Here is a 24,810-nt window from a genome sequence, read left to right as displayed (position 1 = left end):
AAAATATGTCAAATTGCATAATTTAAATACATGTAGTATATGTTAATCATATCTCAGTAAAGCTGTTAATAGCTGAAATATGAAAAGTTATATTGAAATTTTATTACAGCTGTCAACATTTGAGTTAACATAACTAATTTACTAACTAAAATCTGAGTTGCTTTGGCTAATCTGAAGTAGGTACTACTTAGCAATAAATTCGCTGACAGACAAGCAAATAGAACATCAAGGGACCTGAGATCAAGCTATTAACTTGATCTTTACACTATAGTTTGGAATTTTAAAATTATTATTTTTTTTGCTCCTAACTTAAAGGTAAAGTCTATCAGGAAAAGCCTTATTAACCAGAAATGGAAGGACAGGAAACAGTGGTCATTCAGATTAAATTTCAGTTACCCAGGACTGATTTCTGTTCAACTGGTGGTCCCTGAGCAAAGAAGCATTCGAGGATTCTCGCACTCAGAATTCCTCATTCAAAAAGTGAATGTGGGCAAAGGAGAGAGGAAGTCTCTTTTGTCGGCATTTCTAGTAGAAAAATTTCTTTCCTTTTCTATTTTTATGCATTGTGATATTGTTTTAATTGAGTCAGATTTATCCAAACTCCAAGTTACTTCTTGTTCCTAAACTGAGCTCCTGTGGAAGAAGAATTTATACTTATCCCTTATCAGGGGAAGTTTTAGCAGTATACAGTACTTCCCTAAACTCTGGAACCAAAGATAGCTCCAATTTGTTATGGCTATGTTGTTCTTAAATCCTTCCTGAGGCAATATAATTGACTAATTCTGTCTTTAGAGCCCAAAGGTGCTGTGACCAAAATGTATAAAGCAATCCTAAGAGCACGATTTCATTAAGAACACAATGTTATACCCTTTCATTCAAGAAACTTAGCCAAACCCTATTTCTCTAATTAGAGCTAAAGGCCTACACTTTTAAAAAAAAAGATTTTATTTACTTATTTGGCAGAGAGAGATCACAAGTAGGCAGAGAGACAGGCGGAGAGAGAGAGAGAGAGAGAGAGGGAGGATGAAGCAGGCTCCCTGCCGAGCAGAGAGCCCAACGAGGGACTCGATCCTAGGACCCTGAGATCATGACCCGAGCCAAAGGCAGAGGCTTAACCCACTGAGCCACCCACGAGCCCCACTTTTTCATAGCAACTTTTATTAACTTATTTATAAAATTACATGATTTTAGGGGGCCTGAGTGGCTCAGTCATTGGGCATTTGCCTTTGGCTTGGGTCATGATCCCAGGGTCCTGGGATTGAGCCCTGCGTCAGGCTCCCTGCTCGGTGCAGAGCCTGCTTCTCTCTCCCTCTCTCACTGTTTGTGTTCCCTCTCTCGCTGTGTTTCTCTCTGTCAAATAAATAAAACCTTTTTAAAAAAATATTACATGATTTTTAGAGGAAAAAAAATAGGATACCTGTGTTTTGAATTCCAGAATGTTATTTCCTGGATTAATTCTTCCAAGTAATATAAGATCCTTTATCTGCATGCATTTCTTTCTAGGAGCTGTGCTGTAGTTTAAAGGCTTTTTTATAGTACGTTGACGGCCACACCTAGAGGAAGAGGAGCTCTGACTGTCATTAGCCTGCGGAACACCAAAAGCTGATTTTTTAAGATATGATTTCATCTGATGCCCAGTATTGTTGCCTAAGACATCAGTCCCTTGATGTGCCAAGGATTCTAATGTTCCTGTAGGTGGTTGCTGGGAAGCTCTTTTCCTCTTTCCTCCTTTTGGATCACAACTGGTAGAATCCTGATCACAAATAACAGTTGATGGATGGGCATCATTTCTGGCAAGTATGCTTGTAGTCTCTGAAATATGTAATGCACCAGTTACGGCTGAAGGACTACTATAGGATTCATGCCCTTCGGCCAGAGTTTCTGTAAGAAACTCTTTTTCTTTTTGCGAATGTTCTGCTTGAGCAATAAAAGCAATAGGTTGAGATGGTAATTTAATCTTCTTACTGCCATTTGAATGTCTGGATTCTGATAACCCGCCCAGGGTACAGTCACTGACATTTTGTTTAGAATTCAGTTCATTTCCAGAAAATTCTTCCCTTCTCACTGTTTCTGAGTTTACACAGGTGTTGGTATTTTGGCTGCCTTTCCACATTTGCAGAGTCAACTGTGTTTCCTGCATTCTTCCACAAATAAGGCCTACAGGAGAAAGTGAACCTGACTGAGATTGCAATGGATTTTCCAGACCGGTAAACTCTTGGATGTCCTTTTCACTAGAGGTTTCTGAGCTGGATGGCAGCTTCCTCAGACTGGGACCAGACAAGGATGTAATGTTTTTATAGTTTTGAATTTTCTGGCTAATTTTTTTCTGTTTTTTTGCTGCAACTAAAAGATTCTTCTGTCTTGTGGCCAAGTTAGCCAGCTGTTCTCTCAGGACTCCTTGCTTAAATGATTCTATGGACACCCTAGAAAAAGAAACAGAAAGAGGAAACAATACAAAAACTGTAGAGAACTTTTTTTAGTAGTCATTTAGATTTTAAAGGTACTTTGTCTCCATTTAAATTTAATCAGCCCAAAGTACACAAGAGTCTATTTTTGCAATTAATTTCCTCTGAGAGTAAATGACTCTTAATATGAACACTACTGCCTTTCCATTGAGGTGATGGTTTGGTTATCCACATTTACATTATTTACCAGTTGTTAGTCAACTATGAAAAAGAAACAAAACTGTAATTGTTTAGTTGGAAGGTAGCAACTGATGGCCAAGGAGGAATACCATTCTTTAAATTTGGAGTTTGCTTACCTGTTTATAGGGGAAAGGTATATCAGGAAGTAACATTTGGGAATAAGTTCCAATTAAGTTCCCTTAGGGGAAGTGAGACTGTTTTGTGAGTAATCAGATCTGGACTAGACCTGAGAAATGTCAGTCCATCAAGTAATTACTGCAATTATACTTTAAACCTGTACTGAAGCAGTTTCAGGTCCAGAGGGACTACCCAGACAAACATTATCCTGTGTGACTATAAAGGGCTGGATTTTGGAAGAAAATGGCTGATCCACAAACCTTTTTTTTTTCTGATTATACCCACTTATGCTATAGTGGCCTTCAGGATACTAGACTCTTTTGTTTAAAGTAGTTCTCAAACTTTTTGGTTTTATGACATTTTTATACTCTTAAAAATTATTGAGGAACCCTATCAACAGTAGCCAAACTATGGAGAGAGCCCAAATGTCCACTGACTGATGAATGGATAAAGAAGTTGTGGTATGTATATACAGTGGAATATTACCCAGCCATAAAAAAGAATGAAATCTTGCCATTTGCAATGATATGGATGGAGCTAGAGTGCATTATGCTGAGTAAAATAATCCAGTCAGAGAAAAACAAGTACCATATGATCTAACTTATATATAGAGTTTAAAAAAGAAAACAGATGAACATATGGTAGGAGGGAAAACAAAAAAAGAAGAGAGGAAAACAAGTCATAAGGGACTTAAATAGAAAACAAACTGAAGGCTGATGGAAGGAGGTAGGTGGCGGGTGGGCGAGATGGGTGAAGGGTATAAAAGAGGGTACTTGTTTGATGAAAAAAAAATTATTGAGGGACCCAAAGGGCTTTTGTTCAACCAACCTCTGGTGGTTGCCAGAGGTAGAAGGTGGAGGGTGGGTAAAATGGGTGAAGGGAGCCAAAGGCTGTTTTAGAAAATAAAACAAATTTTTAAAACACAAGACTATACAAGCATACATCCCATTAGCTATTAGAATAATGATACCACCACAGTTCATGTGGCCTCCAGAAAATTCCATTACACACTCATGAGAGAATGAGAGCCAAAAAGGCAAATAACATCTTGGTTTTATTACCAAAATAGTTTTGACTTCACGCATCCCTTGAAGTGGTCTCAGGGACCCTCAGAGATCGCCCTTAAGCAGCTGCTTTAAGGATAGCAATAGTATAGATATCTGTTTCAGCTATCACAGTCTGGATGTTGGTACTGAATTCCAAGAAGAACGGATGTTAAAATGAGTAGCAGATGTAAGTGGAAGAAGCAGGAAGAAGTTAGAAAAGCAAACAACTAGGAGCATAAAATGCAGGAAGCTGAATTGAGGAGAAAGAAAAAATTAGTAATATCACATTTAAAACAAAGTTCAGACAGAAAAATAAAAGTGCACTTTAGATTTCAAGATTTTAAGTTTTACAGCAAGATTAATAAGGATTTACACACCTGCAAACCCAACTGATCGGGAACTTTGCAAAATTCTCAGTATATTGTTAGTCATAGGACCTAAAAGAAAAATTGAAGCTAGCCTTCTCCAGTATCCTAGAAAATATCCTGCAGTCAATTACCCACCTATAGGTCTTATAAGTTCACTTGCTTTATACTGACAGAAAAATAGGAAACAGACAAGAATTTATGATACTTATCATTGGAGAAAAAAGCACAATGAAGACAGAAGACTTATAAATGAAAATAAAAAACTGAATTTTAAATAGGTTCAGAAAAAAACTGAATATGCAACAGATGTCAAATGTTTACAAGAACATAAAGGAAATTAGAAAGATCACGTGTGAATAAAGAATAAAGTCAAAAGGTACCTGCAAAGTCATATTTCACTGCAGCATTATTAACAATAGCTGAGACATGGAAACAACCTACATATCCATCAAAAGATAAAGAAAGGGACGCCTGTGTGGCTCAGTTGTAAAGCGTCTGCCTTCAGCTCAGGTCATGATCCCAGAATCCTGGGATTGAGCCCCACATTGGGCTCCCTTGCTCAGCAAGAAGCCTCCTCCCTCTTACATCCCCCCCTGCTTGTGTTCCCTCTCTTGCTCACTATCTCTCTGTCAAATAAATAAAATCTTTTTAAAAAAAAGGATAAAGAAAATGTGGTATATATACACTATACACACACAGAAAAATATTATTCAGCCATAAAAAAGAAAGAAATCTTGTCATTTTTTATAACATGCACAGACCTTGAGGGCATATTAGGTAAAATAAGTCAGAAAAAGAAAAATAAATTCTGTATGGTCTCACTTATATGTGGAATCTAAAAAACCACAAAAACTGAACACACAGATTCAGAGAACAGATTGGTGGCTGCCAGAGGTAGAAGGTGGAGGGTGGGTAAAATGGGTGAAGGGAGCCAAAAGGTACAAACACCCAGTAATAAAACAGGTAAGTCTTGGGGATAGAATGTACAGCACGGTGACTATAGTTAATAATACTCTATTGTATATTTGAAAGTTGCTAAGAGACATCGTGACCAAAAAAAAAAAAAAAAAAGGCATATATAGCTAAGTCTATGAAAAACTAATAAAAAGAATGCCCAAATAAAAAAAAATAGAACATTAAAAAAAAAGATTTTATTTATTTATTTGACACACACAGAGAGAGATCACAAGTAGGCAGACAGGCAGGCAGAGAGAAAAAGGGGGAAGCAGGCTTCCTACTGAGCAGAGAGCCTGACTCGGGGCTTAACTTAACACTTAACCATGACCTGAGCTGAAGGCAGAGGCTTAACCCATTGAGCCACCCAGGTGTCCCATCTTCCTCTTTTTTAATATTATGTTCAATTAGCCAGCATAGAGTGTACATCATTAGTTTTTGATGTAGTGTTCAATGATTCATTAGTTGCATGTAACACATTTTTCTCAAGAAAAGGACAAAAAATGGTAGATAACCAGTATCATCTTGATGAAGCTTCTTAAAAATTCTGAGTTTAGAAATATACAAAACTAAATAATATACACGGTTACATTGCTTAGAAAGACAGTATTTGTGATAGCAAAAGGAAAAGTTTGTAATGTAAAAAATCTGAGTTCACTATGGAAAGAAATTTATTTTGGGATTTAGGAACAGAGACACTTTCACAAAACTCTTGGCTGTAGACAAGTTTTTAAGACACTAAAATGTCTTTTTCTGAATATTTCAAGTAATAAAATAGAAAAATATATTTCTGGGAAGTACAACTACCCATGGAGGTGATAGAGTAGGCGACCTCATAAAGTCATTCTTTGGTTCAAAGCAACAATTGCACTCTTAAGAAATTTTAGATCTAACTCTTATAACTAAAAAGGGGTAAATTATGAAAACTCTAAAGCATTCCTTTTTTTTTTCACTCACCTGTATTTTTTAGCCAGATCATCTCTTTCTGCCTTCTGTTTGGCAAGCACATTATCCATAACCTCTTTTACCTCTAACATCTTTTCAATGTATTGTTCTGGAAACATAGTAATAAAAAAGTCAGTTAATTGAGAGATAGCAAATGTTAAATTTGATCACCCAGGACTCAACCTTATTGTTACTTTTAAAAAGCCATTATTTCTCTACCTGCTCCCTAGTATCAGTGGCCCAGATACATAAATCAAGGCCCACTGAATTATGCCATCCTATGGAAGTACCCTGAATACAGCAGGCCAGTCTGCGTTCTAATGCTGCTACTCCACTAAGCTCTGCAAACCTGGACAAGTCACATGACCTCTATAGTCCTCTTACTAATCTGTGAAATAAGGTTAGTAAAGAAAGATAAATAGGAAAATGACTATTTTGTTAAAATTACTTTTTAAAATACAAAAGGAATACATTGTAAAAAAAATTCAATCAATATGAATGTTTACACAGAAGAATAATACCCGCCCCCCCGCTTTTTTCTCTTTTTCACTCCACAAGAGACTATTAATCCTTTGGTAGCAGTGTCTTTGTTTGTGCATGAAAAAATGTTTAATATATTTAATGTATAATTCTATATATTTATACTATATGTAATTATAATATTATATGTGCTTAAAAATAAGAAGGATGCTATCAGTTCTTGTTCTTTTTTTTTTTTTTAAAGATTTTATTTATTCATTTTACAGAGAGAGATCACAAGTAGACTGAGAGGCAGGCAGAGAGAGAGAGGGAAGCAGGCTCCCTGCTGAGCAGAGAGCCCGATGCGGGGCTCAATCCCAGGACCCTGAGATCATGACCTGAGCCAAAGGCAGCGGCTTAACCCACTGAGCCACCCAGGTGCCCTCAGTTCTTGTTCTTTACACTTAATACTTAAATAGGACTATATGATATCTAAGGTTACTTAAAGATGTATATAAAATTATTTCTCTAGTAATTACTTAAAATTTTCTTACTTTCTTCCACTGCTTCCTAAGTAAAGGTCACTACCTCCCTCACCCATCACAAATCCACAAGATTTACACATAAATGTCAATTAAATCCAGATTCTCAAACAGTAAAAGGAAAGGCTTAGACGAATACATTTTACTTCTTTAAGCTTCTTGTTATTTATTTCACTTTTGGCTTTGTTTCTAAATTTTTTCTCAATTATTTTAGACCAATGCATAGTTTTCTATATAATTTAGAGAAAATAAGTGGTGGGAAATGAAATCAAGCTCAGAGCATGAATTTGTTCCCTTTGCAAATCAGACAAATGATTTGATTAGCACAGAATCAGTGTTCCCATAGTAGTTTCTGTCTCGTTATTACTATGATCGAGGATTAATTTTATATGATGCATGTGCCAAAAAAGGGGGGAAACTGGATGATCATTAAAAATTTATATATAAATTTGTTCGGCAGATTTGACATTATTTAATAAAAGATGTTCATACTATGTACCCTGTCACATTGAGGTTTTCTAACTGAATTTTAAATCACAGATAAAATTCACATTATCATAATAACATAGAAGATTCTCTATGTTTCTATAAAAAAGGATATAGGGACGCCTGGGTGGCTCAGTCAGTTAAGCCACTGCCTTCGGCTCAGGTCATGATCTCAGGGTCCTGGGATTGAGTCCCGCATAGGGATCCTTGCTCAGCAGGAAGCCTGCTTCTCTCTCTGCCTCTGCCTGCCACTTTGCCTGCTTGTGCTTGCACTCTCTCTCTCTCTAAATAAATAAATAAAATCTTTTTTTTAAAAAAATCTCTTAAAAAATACAAATAAAAAAGGATATAAAGAATTTTACATTAATTTGATACTATATACTTATTTGCCAGGTATATTAATCAGTGGTATCTTAGTGAAAAACTAGAAGTTGCCCTATATATGTAAGATTTTAATCTATGATAATAAGGCATTATAACAAAAGGAGAATGACAGAAATTATTCAACAAATAGAGGAGGCAAATAGAGTAGCAATATGGGGATGGGAGACTCTATTCTATCTTTATCTTGTGCCACATGTGGAAAGAGATTTCAAATGAATAAAGGAGTTGAAACACTTAATTAAAAAATAACATATGAAATGTTCAAAGTAAACATTTTTCTGGTCAGTATGGTTGAGGCCCTAAAGATATTTGATACCCAAGTGAATGCAAGACATCTATAAAAAAAACTTAACAAAGAAATGTACACAATGAGATTCATTATTTTCAGATCCCTCAGCCAGATCAAAGATATAGAAGGTTTCAGAATATGGAGGTGGTGAATTTGTAAAGATACTTCAGAGAGCTATTGCTCGACTGGATGGGAATCTCCAATATGAGCAGCTAAAGTGAGAGGTGAGAGGTTTCTCTCCTTATTCAAGCCTAATAGGGGTGGGGTGGGCAGTCTCTCAATGGATTGTTGAAGACAGTAATAATTTTCTTTTGAGGTGATGATGGACTCACATCTGGTTTCTTCCTTGAACATCAAAAGGTTGAGACCCTGCAGAGCAAGAGGTCTGAACAGCTGGGGAAAGGGAAAGCTGCTGCTAGAAATTAACAGTCCTCCCTTCTAACCACTGGTTCAGAGTGCTAGGATCCTGAGAACTTGGTGTGAAGCCTGCCTGTGATCCTGACTATGATGGCTTCTCCTTCAGAGAAAGAGTCTGTATAGGGTGAGATACCAAAAAAAAAACCAAAAAACAAAAAAAACCCCAAAACCACAAAGAAGAAGAAGAAGACAGAGGAGGGGGAGGGGGAGGAAGAGGAGGGATGGGTGGAGGAGAAGGAGGAGGGATGGGTGGAGGAAGAGGTGGAGGTGGAGGTGGAGGTGGAGGAGGAGGAGGAGGAGGAGGAGGAGGATCTTTTGCCAAAGACTGATGGAGTCAATAGCAGTCAGTATTTAGTTACTAGTCAAGAACTCTAGAGTCCCATTGCATTCCTCTCCTCCTGTAAAGGGGCAGTAAGATGAAAATAAAGGGATCCTGATGAAAAAGAATAAAATTACATTATAAAGCATAGGGATGGGCAGAGGAGAAAAGTTTCTAATCTTAAAAGCATGAAAAGAAATAGCAAAGGAAAAAGGCTGATACATTTTACTATATAGAATTTGAAAATATATGTACTTAAGCATAAATTAACACATTACACATAAAGACAGTTAAGTAGTTGAAAAACATATTTGCAGCAGTTATGGCAGAAAAGGGGTCAATAACTTGATTACATAAAATGGCTCTAATTTATTAATGGACAAAGGAACAGTCAATTCACAAAGCAGGAAATAAAACTAAAGAAAAAATACCACTAATAATAAGGCAAGTGAAAATATAAGGCATTCTTCTTATTAAACTATTCAAATTAAGTTAAATGAAAATACTGATGCTATTAGCAGGGCAAAGGAAAACAAACACTAATGTGTGTTGGTGAAAGTGCAAATTAAATTAGTATTTAATATTTAATGAAATAATTTATCGATATAAAGCAATAGATTTTAAAATGTTTACATATTTTTGACCCAGTAGTTCCAATTCTTTTAATATTACCTAAGGAAGATATATGCTATAGAATAGCAAAAAAAATTGGAAAAATGTAAATGCTCAACAAAAATGGAAAAATTGAGCCCTGGAACATTAATAGAATACAATACTATGTAAACCACCACAAATAATGGTTATAAGGGAAAAAATGTTAAATTGGCAAATTTGGCATGATCCAAACTATTTTTTAAATAATTTTATTGAGGTATAACTGCATACCTAAGTTCTTAGAAAAAGAAAGAAAACAAATATTGTGGTGGGATAGTAGGTAATTTTAGCATATTTTTTATCCTTTTTTTTTGAAGTATATTTTTATGTCTTTTAAAGAAAAAATTATAAAATTGGAAAATTCACCTTAGGTGTATAAGACATTATAAATACTAAATAAAATATATGAACTATTCACATTTGTTTGAGGGTATAAATTATTTTGTATTATTTTCCCTAAATCATAACATGTACCATGTATTAGACCAAGATGAAAGGTAGAATGGGTATAATTTAAAAGGAAACACTTATTTATTTATTTATATTATGTTATGTTAGTCACCATACGGTACTTCATTAGTTTTTGAGGTTGCATTCCATGACTCATTGTTTGCATATAATACTCCTCCATGCTCCTCCATGCAATACGTACTCTCCTTAATACCCATCACCCGGCTACCCTATCCCCCTACCTCCCTCCCCTCTAAAACCCTCAGTTTGTTTCCTGGAGTCCACAGTCTTTAATGGTTCCTCTCCCTCTCTGATTCCCCCCTTAATTTTTCCCTTCCTCTCCTACTGTCCTCCATGCTATTCCTTATGTTCCACAAATAAGTGAAACCATAAGATAACTGACTTTCTACACTTGACTTCTATCACTTAACATAATCTCTTCCAGTCCCATCCATGCTGATGCAAAAGTTGGGTATTCATTCTTTCTGATGGCTGAGTAATATTCCATTGTATATATGGATCACATCTTTATCCATTTGTCTGTTGAAGGGCATCTTGGCTCTTTCCATGGTTTGGGTATTGTGGACATTGCTGCTATGAACTCTGGGGTGCATGTGGGCCTTCTTTTCACTACATTTGCATCTTTGGGGTAAATATGCAGTATTGCAATTACTGGGTCGTAGGGTAGCTCTATTTTTAACTTTTTGAGGAACCTCCACACTGTTTTCTGAAGTAGCTGCACCAACTTGCATTCTCATCAGCAGTGTAAGAAGGTTCCCCTTTTTCCACATCCTCTCCAACATTTGTTGTTTCTTGCCTTGTCGAATTTTGCCATTCTAACTGGTGTAAGGTAGTATCTCCATGTGGTTTTGATTTCCCTGATAACTAACGATGAAGAACATTATTTCATGTGTCTGTTAGCCATCTATATGTCTTCTTTGGCTAAGTGTCTGTTTAAATCTGCCCATTTTTTGACCTGATTATTCGTTTTTCGGATGCTGAGTTTGAAAAGATCTTTATAGATCTCGGGTATCAGCCCTTTGTCTGTAGTGTCATTTACAAATACCTTCTCCCATTCTGTGGGTTGCCTGTTTGTTTTGTTGACTGTTTCCTTTGCTGTGCAGAAGCTTTTGATCTTAATGAAGCCCCTAAAGTTCATTTTCACTTTTGTCTCCCTTGCCTTTGGAGACATGTCTTGAAAGAGGCTGCTATGCCCAATGTCAAAGAGGTTACTGCCTATGCTCTCCTTTAGGACTTTGATGGATTCCTGTTTCACATTGAGGACTTTCACCCATTGAGAGTTTATCTTTGTGTATAGTGTAAGCGAATGGTTGAGTTTCATTCTTTTGTATGTAGCTGTCCAATTTTCCCAGCACCATTTATTGAAGAGACTGTCTTTTTTCCATTGGATATTTTTTTCTGCTTTGTCAAAGATTAGTTGACCACAGAGTTGAGGGTCCATATCTGGGCTCTCTATTTTGTTCCACTGACCTATGTGTCTATTCTTGTGCCAATACCATGCTGTCCTGATGATCACAGCTTTGTAATATAGCTTGAAATCAGGCAACGTGATGCCCCAGCTTTTTCTTTTTTCAACATTTCCTTGGCGATTCGGATCTTCTCGTCCATACAAATTTTAGGATTGTTTTTCCAGCACTTTGAAAAATGCCATTGGTATTTTTATCAGGACGGCGTTGAAGGTATAAATTGTTTTGGGCAGTATAGACATTTAATAATGTTTATTCTTCCGACCCATGAGCACTGAATGTTTTTCCATCTTTTTGTGTCTTCTTCAATTTCTTTCATAAGTATTCTGTAGTTTCTAGAGTATAGACACTTCACCTCTTTGGTCAGGTTTATCCCAAGGTATCTTACAGTTTTGGGTGCTATTGTAAACTGAATAGATTCCCTAATTTCTCTTTCTACAGTTAGGTTATTAGTGTATAGGAAAGCAACTCATTTCTGTGCATTGATTTTGTATCCTGCCACATTACTGAATCGCTATATGAGTTCTGATAACATAGGGGTGGAGTCTTTTGGGTTTCCCACAAAAAGTATCATGTCATCTGTGAAGAGAGTTAGTTTGACTTCTTTGTTGGAATAATTTTTTAAAGACTATATAGTATGAACTAGGATAAGAGATGAACTAATAGGTATATCCTGTTACACAACAGATTGATGAGATACTTCAAATTACTTTTTACCTAACTACTTAACATCCAGATCTGCATGTATCAGGAGCTAATTTCTTTTCTTTTTTTTTTTTAAAGATTTTATTTATTTATTTGACAGACAGAGACCACAAGTAGGCAGAGAGGCAGGGAAAGAGAGAGGAGGAAGCAGGCTCCCCGCTCAGCTGGGAACCCGATGTAGGACTCGATCCCAGGAACCTGAGATCATGACCTGAGCTGAAGGCAGAGGCTTTAACCCATTGAGCTACCCAGCTGCCCCTCAGGGGCTAATTTCTACCTTGTTAAGTTATAACTCAAGAAAACACAACTGTGATCTATCAAAGATTTGCAAGCAGTCACTGAAATTTTGAGAAATTCAGATTATTAGGTGGGGAATCAAAGTCAAATTTACGACTTTGCATCACTAGTGTTTTGTAAATAGAAAGACATCTATGCAGCAACACGTTTGCATGGTCTATCTGCTCATCTGAAAGGTATGGGGATTTTCCCTACTTGAGTCACAACTGCCTATTTCTTTTCTAATCTGTTTTTAAGGGTTCCATTAGCTGGGTGAAGCTGGAGGAGCTAAGGAGTAACATAATTTCATCTCTAGTCACTACCTTATGCTTTTTTCCCCACATATTCTTCTAAACACATCACCAGTGGGACTTTACCTCTGATCATTGTTCTAAGCGTCTCTCATATTACTTATGCTATACCTTGAGTCTAGAAGTATTTCGATCAACAATTACACTAAATGACTTCTAATGGTTTGCAAAATGACTTCTAATGCTTATTCCTGGTACTTTATTATCACATAAAAAAAAAAAGGTTACTTTTCAGCCACCATAAATAATCTTTGACATAAACCTGTACCTTAAGAAGTAGAGGGAGTAATGACCTTGGATGTATGAAATAATCAAACTTGAGTATGGGTCCATATTTACCTGCATCTTCAGGGGTTCTTATTTCAAATTCTAGCAAATTTTCTTGTTTTTCTTCTATATCTTGTAGAATGGCACTGATGGTCTGATGCTATCAGATAAAGATATTAAAACTTATTACACAAAGGTAGATATTTCTCTCTGATACACAATTGTCAAATGCACAGTAAAAGTGCTAAAGAAAGTTGCTAGAATACTCATTTTACTTTATGTTCGAAATGTATTCATGCTTTGTTTAAACTTAACTGCATAAATTGTTGCGTATTGGGGGGGAGTAAACCTAAGTATTTTGATTTATGTAGCAGATCTATTCCTGGTAAATAGAAGATACGAGTAGCAACCATATAAAGACTCATAATTTCTCACTGACTTCTGTTTTAATCATAGCTATAGGTGATAAAAGAACAACTCAACACATAATATTTAAAGATCACATATATGCAATAAATTCACTTTAAGGCTTTATGACTATCACTGCACACTATTAAAATCTCACACATAATCTTAAATACAAAACACAACTCTCTCAAAAATTCACAAATGGGAATTAAGGCCACCTCTCCATGCAGTTGTTAGTACTGACTATCTTGCCTGGAATGCCTTCAATTTACTTTGCCCAGATGCATCTCTTTCTTATGAGAGAAGTAATCATGAAGTGGATGCTGGGACTAGACTGCCTGGATGTGAATTCTGGCTTCACCTTTTCCTAGCTGGGTGGCTTCACATGTTACTTGTCCTCTCTTTGCCTGAATAGAGTAACATATGTAAAATGCTTCGGGCAGTGCCAGCAAAACATGAGAGCTCAATAAGTACTGCTTATTATTATATAAAACCCGTATCATACATGAAACCTCTGACTAATCTAATTTATACAGATTTCTCCTTTCTCAGAATCAGTTAAGAATTTTGGTGATATATAATTTACCATTAATATATATAATGTCTTACACATTATATTTCTCTATCAAGAAAATAACATCTTACATGGCAGGAGCAAAGCTTTTATATTTGTCACTGGTTTCCACACTGTTGGATGTATAGCTGGTGCTTAATAAACAAAAACTGATGGACTGACTCATATTATTTATCCTTTCATATATTCTTAATATATATTCATTTAAACAATGTGACAGTCCTCAAAACTTTCTAGAGTACACTGCTCTGAAATTTTACTTTGGTGCCTACAGGGACATGAAAAATGCACATAATAAAACCACCCAATTATGTGGAAAAGCAATCTCACTGCTGTCATTTATGAAATGCATCAGAGCAGAACTATAAAACATAAATATGCAAAACAAACAAAATGAGATTTATCTCTTTTTACACTGAATGGCTATAAAAGCAAACTAAAGGTCTGCATCTGAGCCCTAGCTTAGCCTCTATCCACAGGTCAGCATAAAGAAAACATTTTTTGGTGCTGATTTTCCTTTTTGCTTTGCTCATATTGTGGATGCACTCAGTCTTGGCTACCACAGGCAATAACCTTCAACTCCGCACCAGCTTTTCCTTGAAACTTCCCTCCCTGAAGGAGCCAGCATAACTTTCCCTCTAAGATCCCCCTTCTTAATCCTCCATTACTGCTTATTTATCTTAAGAAACACCAAAAAAACCCACCCTGTGATCTGTTTTCGGAACAAGCAGCTTTAGACAGTTTATACTGTGCTTATGGAAAGCTTCACTCTAATTTTATTCCAAATTTCCTATTTTTTTTTAAAGATTTTATTTATTTATTTGACAGACAGAGACCACAAGTAGGCAAAGAGGCAGGCATGGTTGGGGGGAAGCAGGCTCCCCGCCGAGTGGAAAGCCCGACTCGGGGCTTGATCCCAGCACCCTGAGATCATGACCCGAGCCAAAGGAAGAGGCTTTAATGCACTGAGCCACCCAGGTGCCCCCCAAATTTCCTATTTTTAATGGCAGGATCATCTTTGCCTCTGACACCTGTCTTAGAGTTTTGTACAGTACATCACTGTGGTCAGAAGCACAGGCTCTGTAGCCAGACTGCCTGGTACTGCTTTAATTCTGGTATTGCTACTTAACAAAAATGTAATTTTGGATTAAGTTACTTAACCTCTTTTACTTTAGCTTCTTCAACTGTAGTGAGGAAGATAATGAGATAACACAATGCACCCAGAAGGGTTATTATGAGGACAAAATGAGTTAATATAAGGACTCAGAGGAGAGCTTATCATATAATAAGTACTCAGTGAATACCAACGTTAGTATTATTACTCCATCTACATGGGTATAGAGAAGAAAACTGCCTATATGCTGTGATCTGTAGGTGTTATAAGGTAGTAGCAGACTAAAATCATCTCATTTCCTTTGTATCTGGCCATAGAGTCACCCTTCTCCCCAATTTGATTTGAAGTTTCCAACATTCAAAAATAAGTTTACATTTACAAAAGACTAATCCTTAATGACTTTAAAGGTCTAATACTTCTTGAGTTTTCCTCCTACTCTAAAGTTGTTTTTTTCTTTTTTTTAATTGAGGTATAGTTGATACATAATATTACATTAGTTTCAGGTGTACAACAATAATTTGACAAGTTTATATGTTAAATACTATGCTCACCACAAGTATGGTTACTATCTGTCACAACACTATTACAATATCACTGACTATATTACCTATGCTGTACCTTTTACCCCTGCGACTTACTCATTTCATAACTGAAAACCTACCTCCACTCTCCTCACCCATTTTACCCATTTCCCATCCAAATTTGGTTTTCTTTAGACTCCTGTGTCTCCATTATATTTTTTCTGAAGTTTGGCATGTGAAATGATGTATTACTCCTGAAGCAAACACCCATACAGTTAATAAAAACAGGCAGTATTTGCAAGATGTTCTAATCTTTACATGAAAATATTCCTTAAAGATACTTAAAATCAATATGGTGTGCTGAGCTGACACAGAAGAACCTCTGCCTACTCCAAACACATGGAACAGTACACAAAATACAGTAAACTTTAAATATACACACATGCAGCTAAGAATGGAAAATGACTGAAAAATTCCCTGGTGTCGGAAATGAAACTAGTGGTGACCCATCAGAGATCTGGAACAAGTATAGGTATTAGTGGCTGGGTTTTTAATGCTCACAAAGGAAAAAGAGGCACAGAATCCCCACATAAAACTAGTGACCTTTATGTGAACTAAAGGTTAGAAAAACTCCACTTGCCACCACCCAAGGCTTTGGGTAGAATACTAGAGACTCAAGCTTATACCACACATGTATGTAAGAACTAAATTTATATAATCTATGTGGTTCAGGAACCCAAACTGAGAAATTAACACAAAAACTTGCACGAAATTGATCAACTTCTAGGGCTTCAGCAAATGCAAATGTTTAGCACAAAGGTTAGGCACACCAAAATTCCCACAGTACTCACTCCTCATGGAAATGAGATTACAATAAAAAAATTAAAAACCGGGGCACCTGGGTGGCTCAGAGGGTTAAAGCCTCTGCCTTCGAGGGCTCAGGTCATGATCTCAGGGTCCTGGGATCGAGCCCCACATCGGGCTCTCTGCTCCGCAGGGAGCCTGCTTCCTCTCTTCTCTCTCTCTGCCTACTTGTGATTTCTCTCTCTCTGTCAAATAAATAAAACCTTTTTAAAAAAAATTAAAAACCACATAGAGAATCATGTTATCATGAGAAAGAATTGGGAAGGGACTCCCAAATTCCTTTTAAAAAATGTTTGGATTTTTAAAAATGCTATCAATATTTTAAGAACACAAAAGTCTTTTTAAAATTTTTTTCTTCTTTTAAAACAAGAAATTTGAATAGCAAACAGAATTTCTAGAAATAAAAAACAGTTATTTAAATTAAAGCTTGACGTAATGGTTAAATAGATTAGAAATATTTAAAGGAGAGAAAACGAACTACAAGAGAGGTCAAAGGATATCACACAGAATATTCTGTGGAAAGTTAGATGGAAAATACGAAGAGGATATTATAAGACATGGATACTGGTCTAAAAGACATCTGAATAGAGGTTATAAAACAGAAAAATACTGAGAATGGAGTAGGGGCAATTTTCAAAGGTATAATAAGGACTAAAAGTTCCTGAAATACAAATAAGAAATGTGCCTTCCATATTGCATGGAGCACTGGGTGTGGTGCATACATAAACAATGAATTCTGGAACACTGAAAAGAAATCAAAAAAATAAATTGAAAAAAAAAAAAAAAAAAAAGAAATGTGCCTTCAGATTAAAGGAACATTTCTAGGCCTGAGTATAAATTAAGAATGTTCCAGGAGTGCCTGGGTGGCTCAGTGGGTTAAAGCCTCTGCCTTCGGCTCTGGTCGTGACCTCAGGCTCCTGGGACCGAGCCCTGCATCCGGCTCTCTGTTTGGCAGGGAGCCTGCTTTCTCCCTCTCCTTTGCCTGCCTCTCTACCTACTTGTGATCTCTCTCTGTCAAATAAATAAATAAAATCTTTAAAAAAAAAAAAGAAAAGAATGTCCCACATTTAGACACAACTTAGTAAAAATGGAGAACATAAAATCTGTAAGATTAAAGGACAGATTATCTACAAGGGAATGATAGACTGATGGATGACTTTCTGTCCATGACAACAGATACCAAGAAACAATGTAAAACATTTTCAAAGTGCTGAGGCAAATGCAATTTAGTTTGAATACTACTTAAGATAAAATATTTAAGCTATAAACTTGTTGATTAATAGTTTAGATTCAATGAATGACAATGTCCTTTTTAAGAAATTTTATTTATTTATTTGACAGAGAAAGAGAAAGAGAGAGAGGGATCACAAGTAGGCAGAGAGGCAGGCAGAGAGAGAGGGGGAAGCAGGCTCCCTGCTGAGCAGAGAGCCTGATGTGGGGCTCGATATCAGGACCCTGAAATCAGACCCGAGCTGAAGGCAGAGGCTTAACCCACTGAGCCATCCAGGTACCCCTCACAATGTCTTCTTTACAATGGTTAACAGAAAGCATGTAAGAGAAGTCTAATCAACATACATAGTCTTTTTTTTTTTTTTTAAGATTTTATTTATTTGACAGAGAGGGAGAGAGCACAAGCAGGGTGCACCAGGCAGAGGGAAGCAGGCTCCCTGCTGAGCGTGGAGCCTGATGTAAGGCTCAATCCCAGGACTCTGCGATCATGACCTGACCCAAAGGCAGATGCTTACCTGACTAAGCCATCCAGGTGCCCCTCAATATACATAGTCTTATTTAAAATATTTCATTGAGGATGCTATTTTCTCAAGAAGTTAGTTTCTAGTAATCTCTACATTTTTATCAAGTTACACGTATTTATCTTAACAAGTAATATTTTTTATTGAGCAACTACTGTTATTTTTGTATACACACACTTTAATACAAGGAGTTTCACATACAGCAAACAGTATCATTATAACCCACATGAGATTCCAGGTTGGCTAACCCCAGCTGCCTTTCTCTCCTCTGCCTGGGTTCCAGGGTCTTTTCAACCTACTACGCGTCTTAGACTTTTTGTGGGAATGGGTGGGTGAAGATACACTGTGATAGTGGGAAAAGAAGTAAAGAACACAACCTAATTGTAAAGAATAGCAACGAATCCATAATTCTGTATTCAAAGCAGATAAGTGAGTTAACTATACAACATATTTTCTTGGCTCATTAGCCATATTATTTTCTTGTGCAAAAATTACTTTCAGGGTGCCTGGGTGGCTCAGTCATTAAGCATCTGCCTTTGGCTCAGTTCATGATCCCAGGGTCCTAGTGAGTTCTGTATTGGGCTCCCTGCTCTGTGGGAAGCCTGCTTCTCCATCTCCCTCTGCCTGTGCTTGTGTTCCCTCTCTCGCTGCTCTCTCTCTCTCTGTCAAATAAATAAATAAAATCTTAAAAAATATATATTTTCAACCTGTGTGTTCTTAAAATGTAAAGAGTATTGCCAACAGCCACTGGCTGGCTGGCTGGCCCAAAGAATGACATATTCCAAGCTGAAAAATGAAAGGATTTCAATTTTACTCACCACAGGATGGTTTTCTCTTGTTTTTTCTCTGTGTGAAAGAGAAGGTGGGTCAACAGTTTTGCAGTCATCACGAAAACACCGTTTAAGTCTTTTTGGTCGGACAGCAGGAATTTTGACTTTAAAAATTAAAATTAGAAAATACAATAATGTGAAAAATTTAGCATCATTTTATCAAGTTTAATGGTGACAGAAATAGAATTAAATCTACAATTACATAATAATGTTGATCAGCATCTCATTCTTTATTATTATTTTTAAATACTTTATTTATTTGACAGACAGAGATGACAAGTAGGCAGAGTGGCAGGCAGAGAAAGAGGGGGAAGCAGGCTCCCTGCAGAGCAGAGAGCCCAATGCAGGGCTCGATCCCAGGACCCTGGGATCAAGACCTGAGCCAAAGGCAGAGGCTTTAACCCACTGAGCCATCCAGGCACCCCATTATTTATTATCAGTTGAGTGATTACAGCTAACATTTACTGAATGCTGATCACACACTGGATGGCAAACTCTTTTCCTGAACCATCTTATTTAATCTTCATATGAACCCTGTAAGATAGGTAGCTTACTCTATCCATTTTACAGAAGAGGAGAATGAAGCTTAGAGGGATTCAGGAAGTTTCCTTAATGTTACACAGCTTTTACTGAAAACAGATCTGATTCCCAAATCCATGCTATTAATCAACTGTGTCTATGATTCACTGTCTTGGATCTTTTTCCCATTCTGAATTCCCTTTCTTCATATAACTACTGTACCCTACATCCCTCATCCTTTTAGGGTACCTGATCAAGGAAATGCCTACATTAGAAACAACAGACAAGTGTGAATAGATACAGCACTTCATAACACAGTATCCGATAATTTCAAATATGGCTACAGAGAGGAAAAGAGGCATGGCTGGAGCTCTATATGGTAGCAGGCAATGAAAAGATGAACCTTGTATCAGTCTTGACCTTGACCTACACATAATCTATCACACTAGTAAAATATGAGACAGTGATTATCTTTGGGTCTGACCAATCACATCAGTAACATGATTCCTCTTTTGAAAATCAACAACTGGTAAAGATAATGGTAGACTGGGAGAAGAGGGTATGACAGGGGTTCTCTCTTTCCAGTTACTCTGCCTCAAAGAGAGAAAGGGCAGATATGTTCCTGGGTTTCTCAAATAAGTCAAGGCTCAAGCAGGACAGAAAAGGAATAAAAAATCACTCTTCTCAATACTTAATAAACTGCATTTAACTGTTTGTTTTCTGGTTGATCTCCCCACAAGACTATAAGTTCCTCATAGGCAAGTACTCAATTTGCTTGGCATGTACTTAACAAATACATATTTTCAAATTAGTGTTCACTACATGCATATTTCTTACAGATAATACATTATATCATTTAAATGCAAACTATTTCTTAAAAATGGTTCATAAAATTTTGCTTCACTGTAAATTCCCTTAAATATTTTTTATACTATATTCACACATACACACATGCATACAAGTGTATTTGCTTAACAAATTCACACTCTAGCATTAGGACATTAGAGTAGTGAAAAGTTGGCATCAGTCCCTTTCACATGACTCACTACAAATTTTGAAGGAACGGAATCTTAGTTGCAAAGACTTTAGTATAATGCCAACCGTTTCCAAACCCCTACCAGTAAGTCAATATGTATGGCTTCAGTTACATCTCTAACTCAGATCCAACGTTAGAGATTAATGATTGTTTAACGAATAATATGGATTCCATTTCAACATGTAATGCCAATCCCACAGGATCCTATGGTATATAAATTAAAACAATTTGGAAATGCTAATTTCTAAAAATAAATAATTTTTAAATGCTTTTCAAAAGTTTAATAAACATACAAAACATCTACGCCAGTTATGAAACAACTTACACTAGAAATCTGAAGATTTTTCTAAGCAGAGGTATATACTTGTCTAAAATAGCAATACTGACATACATACCAGTGGCTATAACATTACTTTCATCGCAATTATCAGTCTCAATTGCACCGTAAGATTTCAGCAGCTCTTTCATTTTTTCATCATCTGCTTCATCCAAAGCAGTCTTCTGCTTTTGATTCCTTTGATTTGGGTTCGCTCCATGTTGTAATAGAATCTCAGCTGCCTAGAAGATATTTTTTCAAAGTTATTTCTTTTTTTTTGACAGAAATCACAAGTAGGCGGAGAGACAGGCAGAGAGAGAGAGAGAGAGAGAGAGAAGCAGGCTCCTTGCCGAACAGAGAGCCCGATGCGGGGCTTGATCCCAGAACTCTGGGATCACGACCTGAGCCGAAGGCAGAGGCTTTAACCCGCTGAGCCACCCAGGCGCCCCTTTCAAAGTTATTTCTATAGACATAGAAGATCAGTAATTTCTGCTTTCATTACGCTACCACTATTAAAAGTTATCAAAGTATTAAAAGTTATCAAAAGAAGTTTCAAACTCTGGCCAAGAAAATTTCTTTATTAAAATTTGATATGAAAGCTGTAAACTGCTCCGTGGATTTGGCCCAATCTCTCCCCTCCCCCTCCCGGAAGATGAAAACATAATGACAAGAAAATACCAGATATGCTGCCTTCATTGCAATAAAGAAGTAAACATAGGCAGAATGACATGCAATACTGACTCTAACAGAGTCCTTTGTCTCTTCCTCCAAACTGCATTACTGTATTTTAGGTATGTTACTTGTTCAAGAAGTTTAATGAGCTAGGTCGAAAAATCCAATACCCTTCTAATAATGTTTGTGCAAATCTGTCATGTGTCCTAAATAAGTGACTTATATGAAAGGATGCAAAAGGAAACAGAAATAATCTACTCCCACCCCATCACCTTACAGAAGAGGAAACTGAGGTCATAGAGGTTGTGACATTAACTGGGGAGCAGTTTCTAATACAAATAAGGTTTCTCTGAGTAACTCAAAGCTGTTGTATATTAGAAGTTTATAAATGAAAAAAAAAAGTAGTTTATAAATGATCGAAGTTAAAGATGTTATTAATTAACTTATGGTATAAGTCAACTAGTGGAAAAAAAGCCAATGATTCCATCTAGGTAAGGCAAGCAAGTAATTCAAATAACTGAAAAACCTGATTAGGAAAAGATGGTCAGGATTTTGTTTAAAATAGAGATATGCTTGGGGTGCCTGGGTGGCTCAGTGGGTTAAGCTCTGCCTTCGGCTCAGGTCATGATCTCAGGATCCTGGGATCGAGCCCCGCATCAGGCTCTCTGCTCAGCAGGGAGCCTGCTTCCCCCCATCTCTCTCTGCCTGCCTCTCTCCCTACTTGTGATCTCTGTCAAATAAATAAAATCTTTAAAAAAAAATAGAGATATGGTCTGAGTTAGTGATTTATCTCTTTCTCCTTATGTCCAGGTATGGAGAAGCAGAGAATTTAGGAGCATATGGGCAAGTGAAGATGATAAGGATAGCCCCTCATTTGTTCCATCAGCCCGGAGTCAGCACAGCATAAAAAAAAAAACAAAAAAAACCCAAAAAAACACGCTTGTTTTTTTTTTTGTTTGTTTGTTTGTTTTTTAAGATTTTATTTATTTATTTGTAAGAGAGAGAGAGTGAGAGTGAGCACAGGCAGACAGAGTGGAAGGCAGAGTCAGAGGGAGAAGCAGGCTCCCTGCGGAGCAAGTAGCCCGATGTGGGACTTGATCCCAGGATGCTGGGATCATGACCTGAGCCGAAGGCAGCTGCTTAACCAACTGAGCCACCCAGGCGTCCCAACACGCTTGTTTTAAAGTCAAGTATACAAAACTCACTCCCCTAACCTATTAGCTACATCCTTGGGCAAGTTATTTACCATTTAAACCTCATTTTTATCATCTATGAGAACTAAATGTGAGCCCTGGTCAAATACCTTGTACATAGTGAATTCTTAATGAAAGTAGTCCCCTAAACCCTTTTTTTCTTTAGAAGAGTGAAAAGACCAACTGAGGTAATTAGAGACAGTAGATAATAAATAGCATATGAAAAAAAGTCTCCTGCAAAGATAACTGATGAAAACTTAGTGAAGTCTGAGTAAAGGTATTTTGTTTTGCTTTTAAAAGATGGAGTGAGCACTACCTCAATCCAGTGGTTTGTTTCTAAGCCTGAGTGATCAGTAAAGTCACCCATGGAATTATTTAAAAATATAGATTCCTTACACCCTCTTTCCACTGCTCTATATGAAGTCAGGAGAAAGCTGGGTTTTTGTTTGTTTGTTTGTTTGTTAACAAGGGAAGCTTTTCTAGACTTAAAAATCACGTTACATTACTAATGATTATTCTGCATGTTAAGATGAGGTCTTCCTCTAATGTATTAACATGGATTCATTCAACTTTTGTTTTGGAAGACACAGAACTCAGCAAAGAGGGAATGGGACCCTGAACAGCTTTGTTTCCATAACACTCATTAGTAGGAAAAAGCCAAAAAAGCCTAAGAGAACAGCAAATGGGCCATAAGGCACTAAACAGAAAAGGCTAAAGCTATAGTTAGGAGAGTTCCAGGTCATACAATGGGGTAGACCTGAGGAACAAAGAACTTGACAAAAATAAGGTGAACAAGAAGTAGGCCCCTTGTCTGACTCTTCTTTCTTCTTTTTAAAGTCAGCTTTTCTGGAGTAATCACTACTATAACCATGGCTTAGAAACATTCCACAATTAAAAAAAAAAAATTCATTATGCCTTGCTTAACAGTCAATCCCTCCCCACCTCTCTTTGGCCCTTGGCACTCAGTAATCTGCTGCAACCACTATAATATTTGCCTTTTGTCTAATTTCATATGAATGGAATCATAAAGGATAAAGTCTTCTTATATGTCTTCTTTAAATTAGCATAATGTTTTTGAGATTCATCCATACTGCTGTGTGTATCAACAGTTTGATCTGGCTACCTGCTAGCTGGTAATGAGAACAGTGTAATAACAGTGACTAGAATTTATATCTACTCTTCCATGCATGTAGAGAACAAGAACGCTTGTAATAAAGGTATTTCTAGGGTCGCCTAGGTGGCTTATTTGGTTGAGCATCTATCTGACTCTTGATTTCAGTTCAGGTCATGATCTCAGGGTCATGGGATTGAGCCCTGCATCGACCTCTGTGCTCAATGTGGAGTCTGCATGTTCCTCTCCCTCTGTTCCCTGGCCACCCACCCCCAAACAAATAAATAAATAAATAAAATCTTAAAAATCTGAGAATGCTACTTGCAAGGTATGATGAGAACATTATTGATATGCATTTGTTTATACATTCATCAATTCGTAGACATTTGGGTTGTTTTTACTTTTTGGCTATTTGGAAAAGAGTGCTCTAAATAATCACATACAAATTTTTTTGTGATTATGTTTTTAATTCTCTTGGCTAAATACCTAAGAGTAGAATTTGCTCCATCATATGGCAACTCTATGTTTAACTTTGAAGGAACGGCCAGAGTGTTTTCTATAGCAGCAGTACCATTTTACGTTACTGCCAGCAATGTATGACAGTTTCAGCTTTATCACATCTTTGCCAACATCACTTTTATTTTTGAAAAATTTTTTTGCTGGGTATACAATTCTAGATCGACAAGTTTACTTCTCTTTGCAATATTTTGTAAAAATGTTGCTCCTTTGTCCAATGGCTTGCAATTTTTCCCCATTATTTATTAACATATAATGTATTAT

At 36.7% G+C, this 24,810-nt stretch overlaps 1 protein-coding gene across 1 annotated transcript in view; it reads right to left on the bottom strand.

The window, feature by feature from the left end:
• The window catches only part of ANKRD31 (ankyrin repeat domain 31), a 148,564-nt gene that overhangs the window by 28,375 nt on the left and 95,379 nt on the right, over positions 1 to 24,810 (bottom strand). The window contains exons 15-19 of the mRNA XM_045074417.1: positions 21,134 to 21,296; positions 19,172 to 19,287; positions 13,194 to 13,281; positions 6,088 to 6,184; positions 1,418 to 2,423 (exon numbers count right to left, since the gene is read on the bottom strand). Of these exons, the coding sequence (XP_044930352.1) occupies positions 1,418 to 2,423; positions 6,088 to 6,184; positions 13,194 to 13,281; positions 19,172 to 19,287; positions 21,134 to 21,296 (1,470 nt within the window). The remainder of the gene's footprint in view (positions 1 to 1,417; positions 2,424 to 6,087; positions 6,185 to 13,193; positions 13,282 to 19,171; positions 19,288 to 21,133; positions 21,297 to 24,810) is intronic.

The sequence above is a fragment of the Mustela putorius genome, unplaced genomic scaffold, assembly GCF_011764305.1.
Source record: "Mustela putorius furo isolate JIRA1106 unplaced genomic scaffold, ASM1176430v1.1 tig00537350_pilon_pilon_pilon, whole genome shotgun sequence".
Lineage (NCBI taxonomy): Eukaryota > Metazoa > Chordata > Mammalia > Carnivora > Mustelidae > Mustela > Mustela putorius.
The sequence above is the reverse complement of the archived record's forward strand: the minus strand, read 5'-3'. Positions and strand labels throughout refer to the sequence as shown.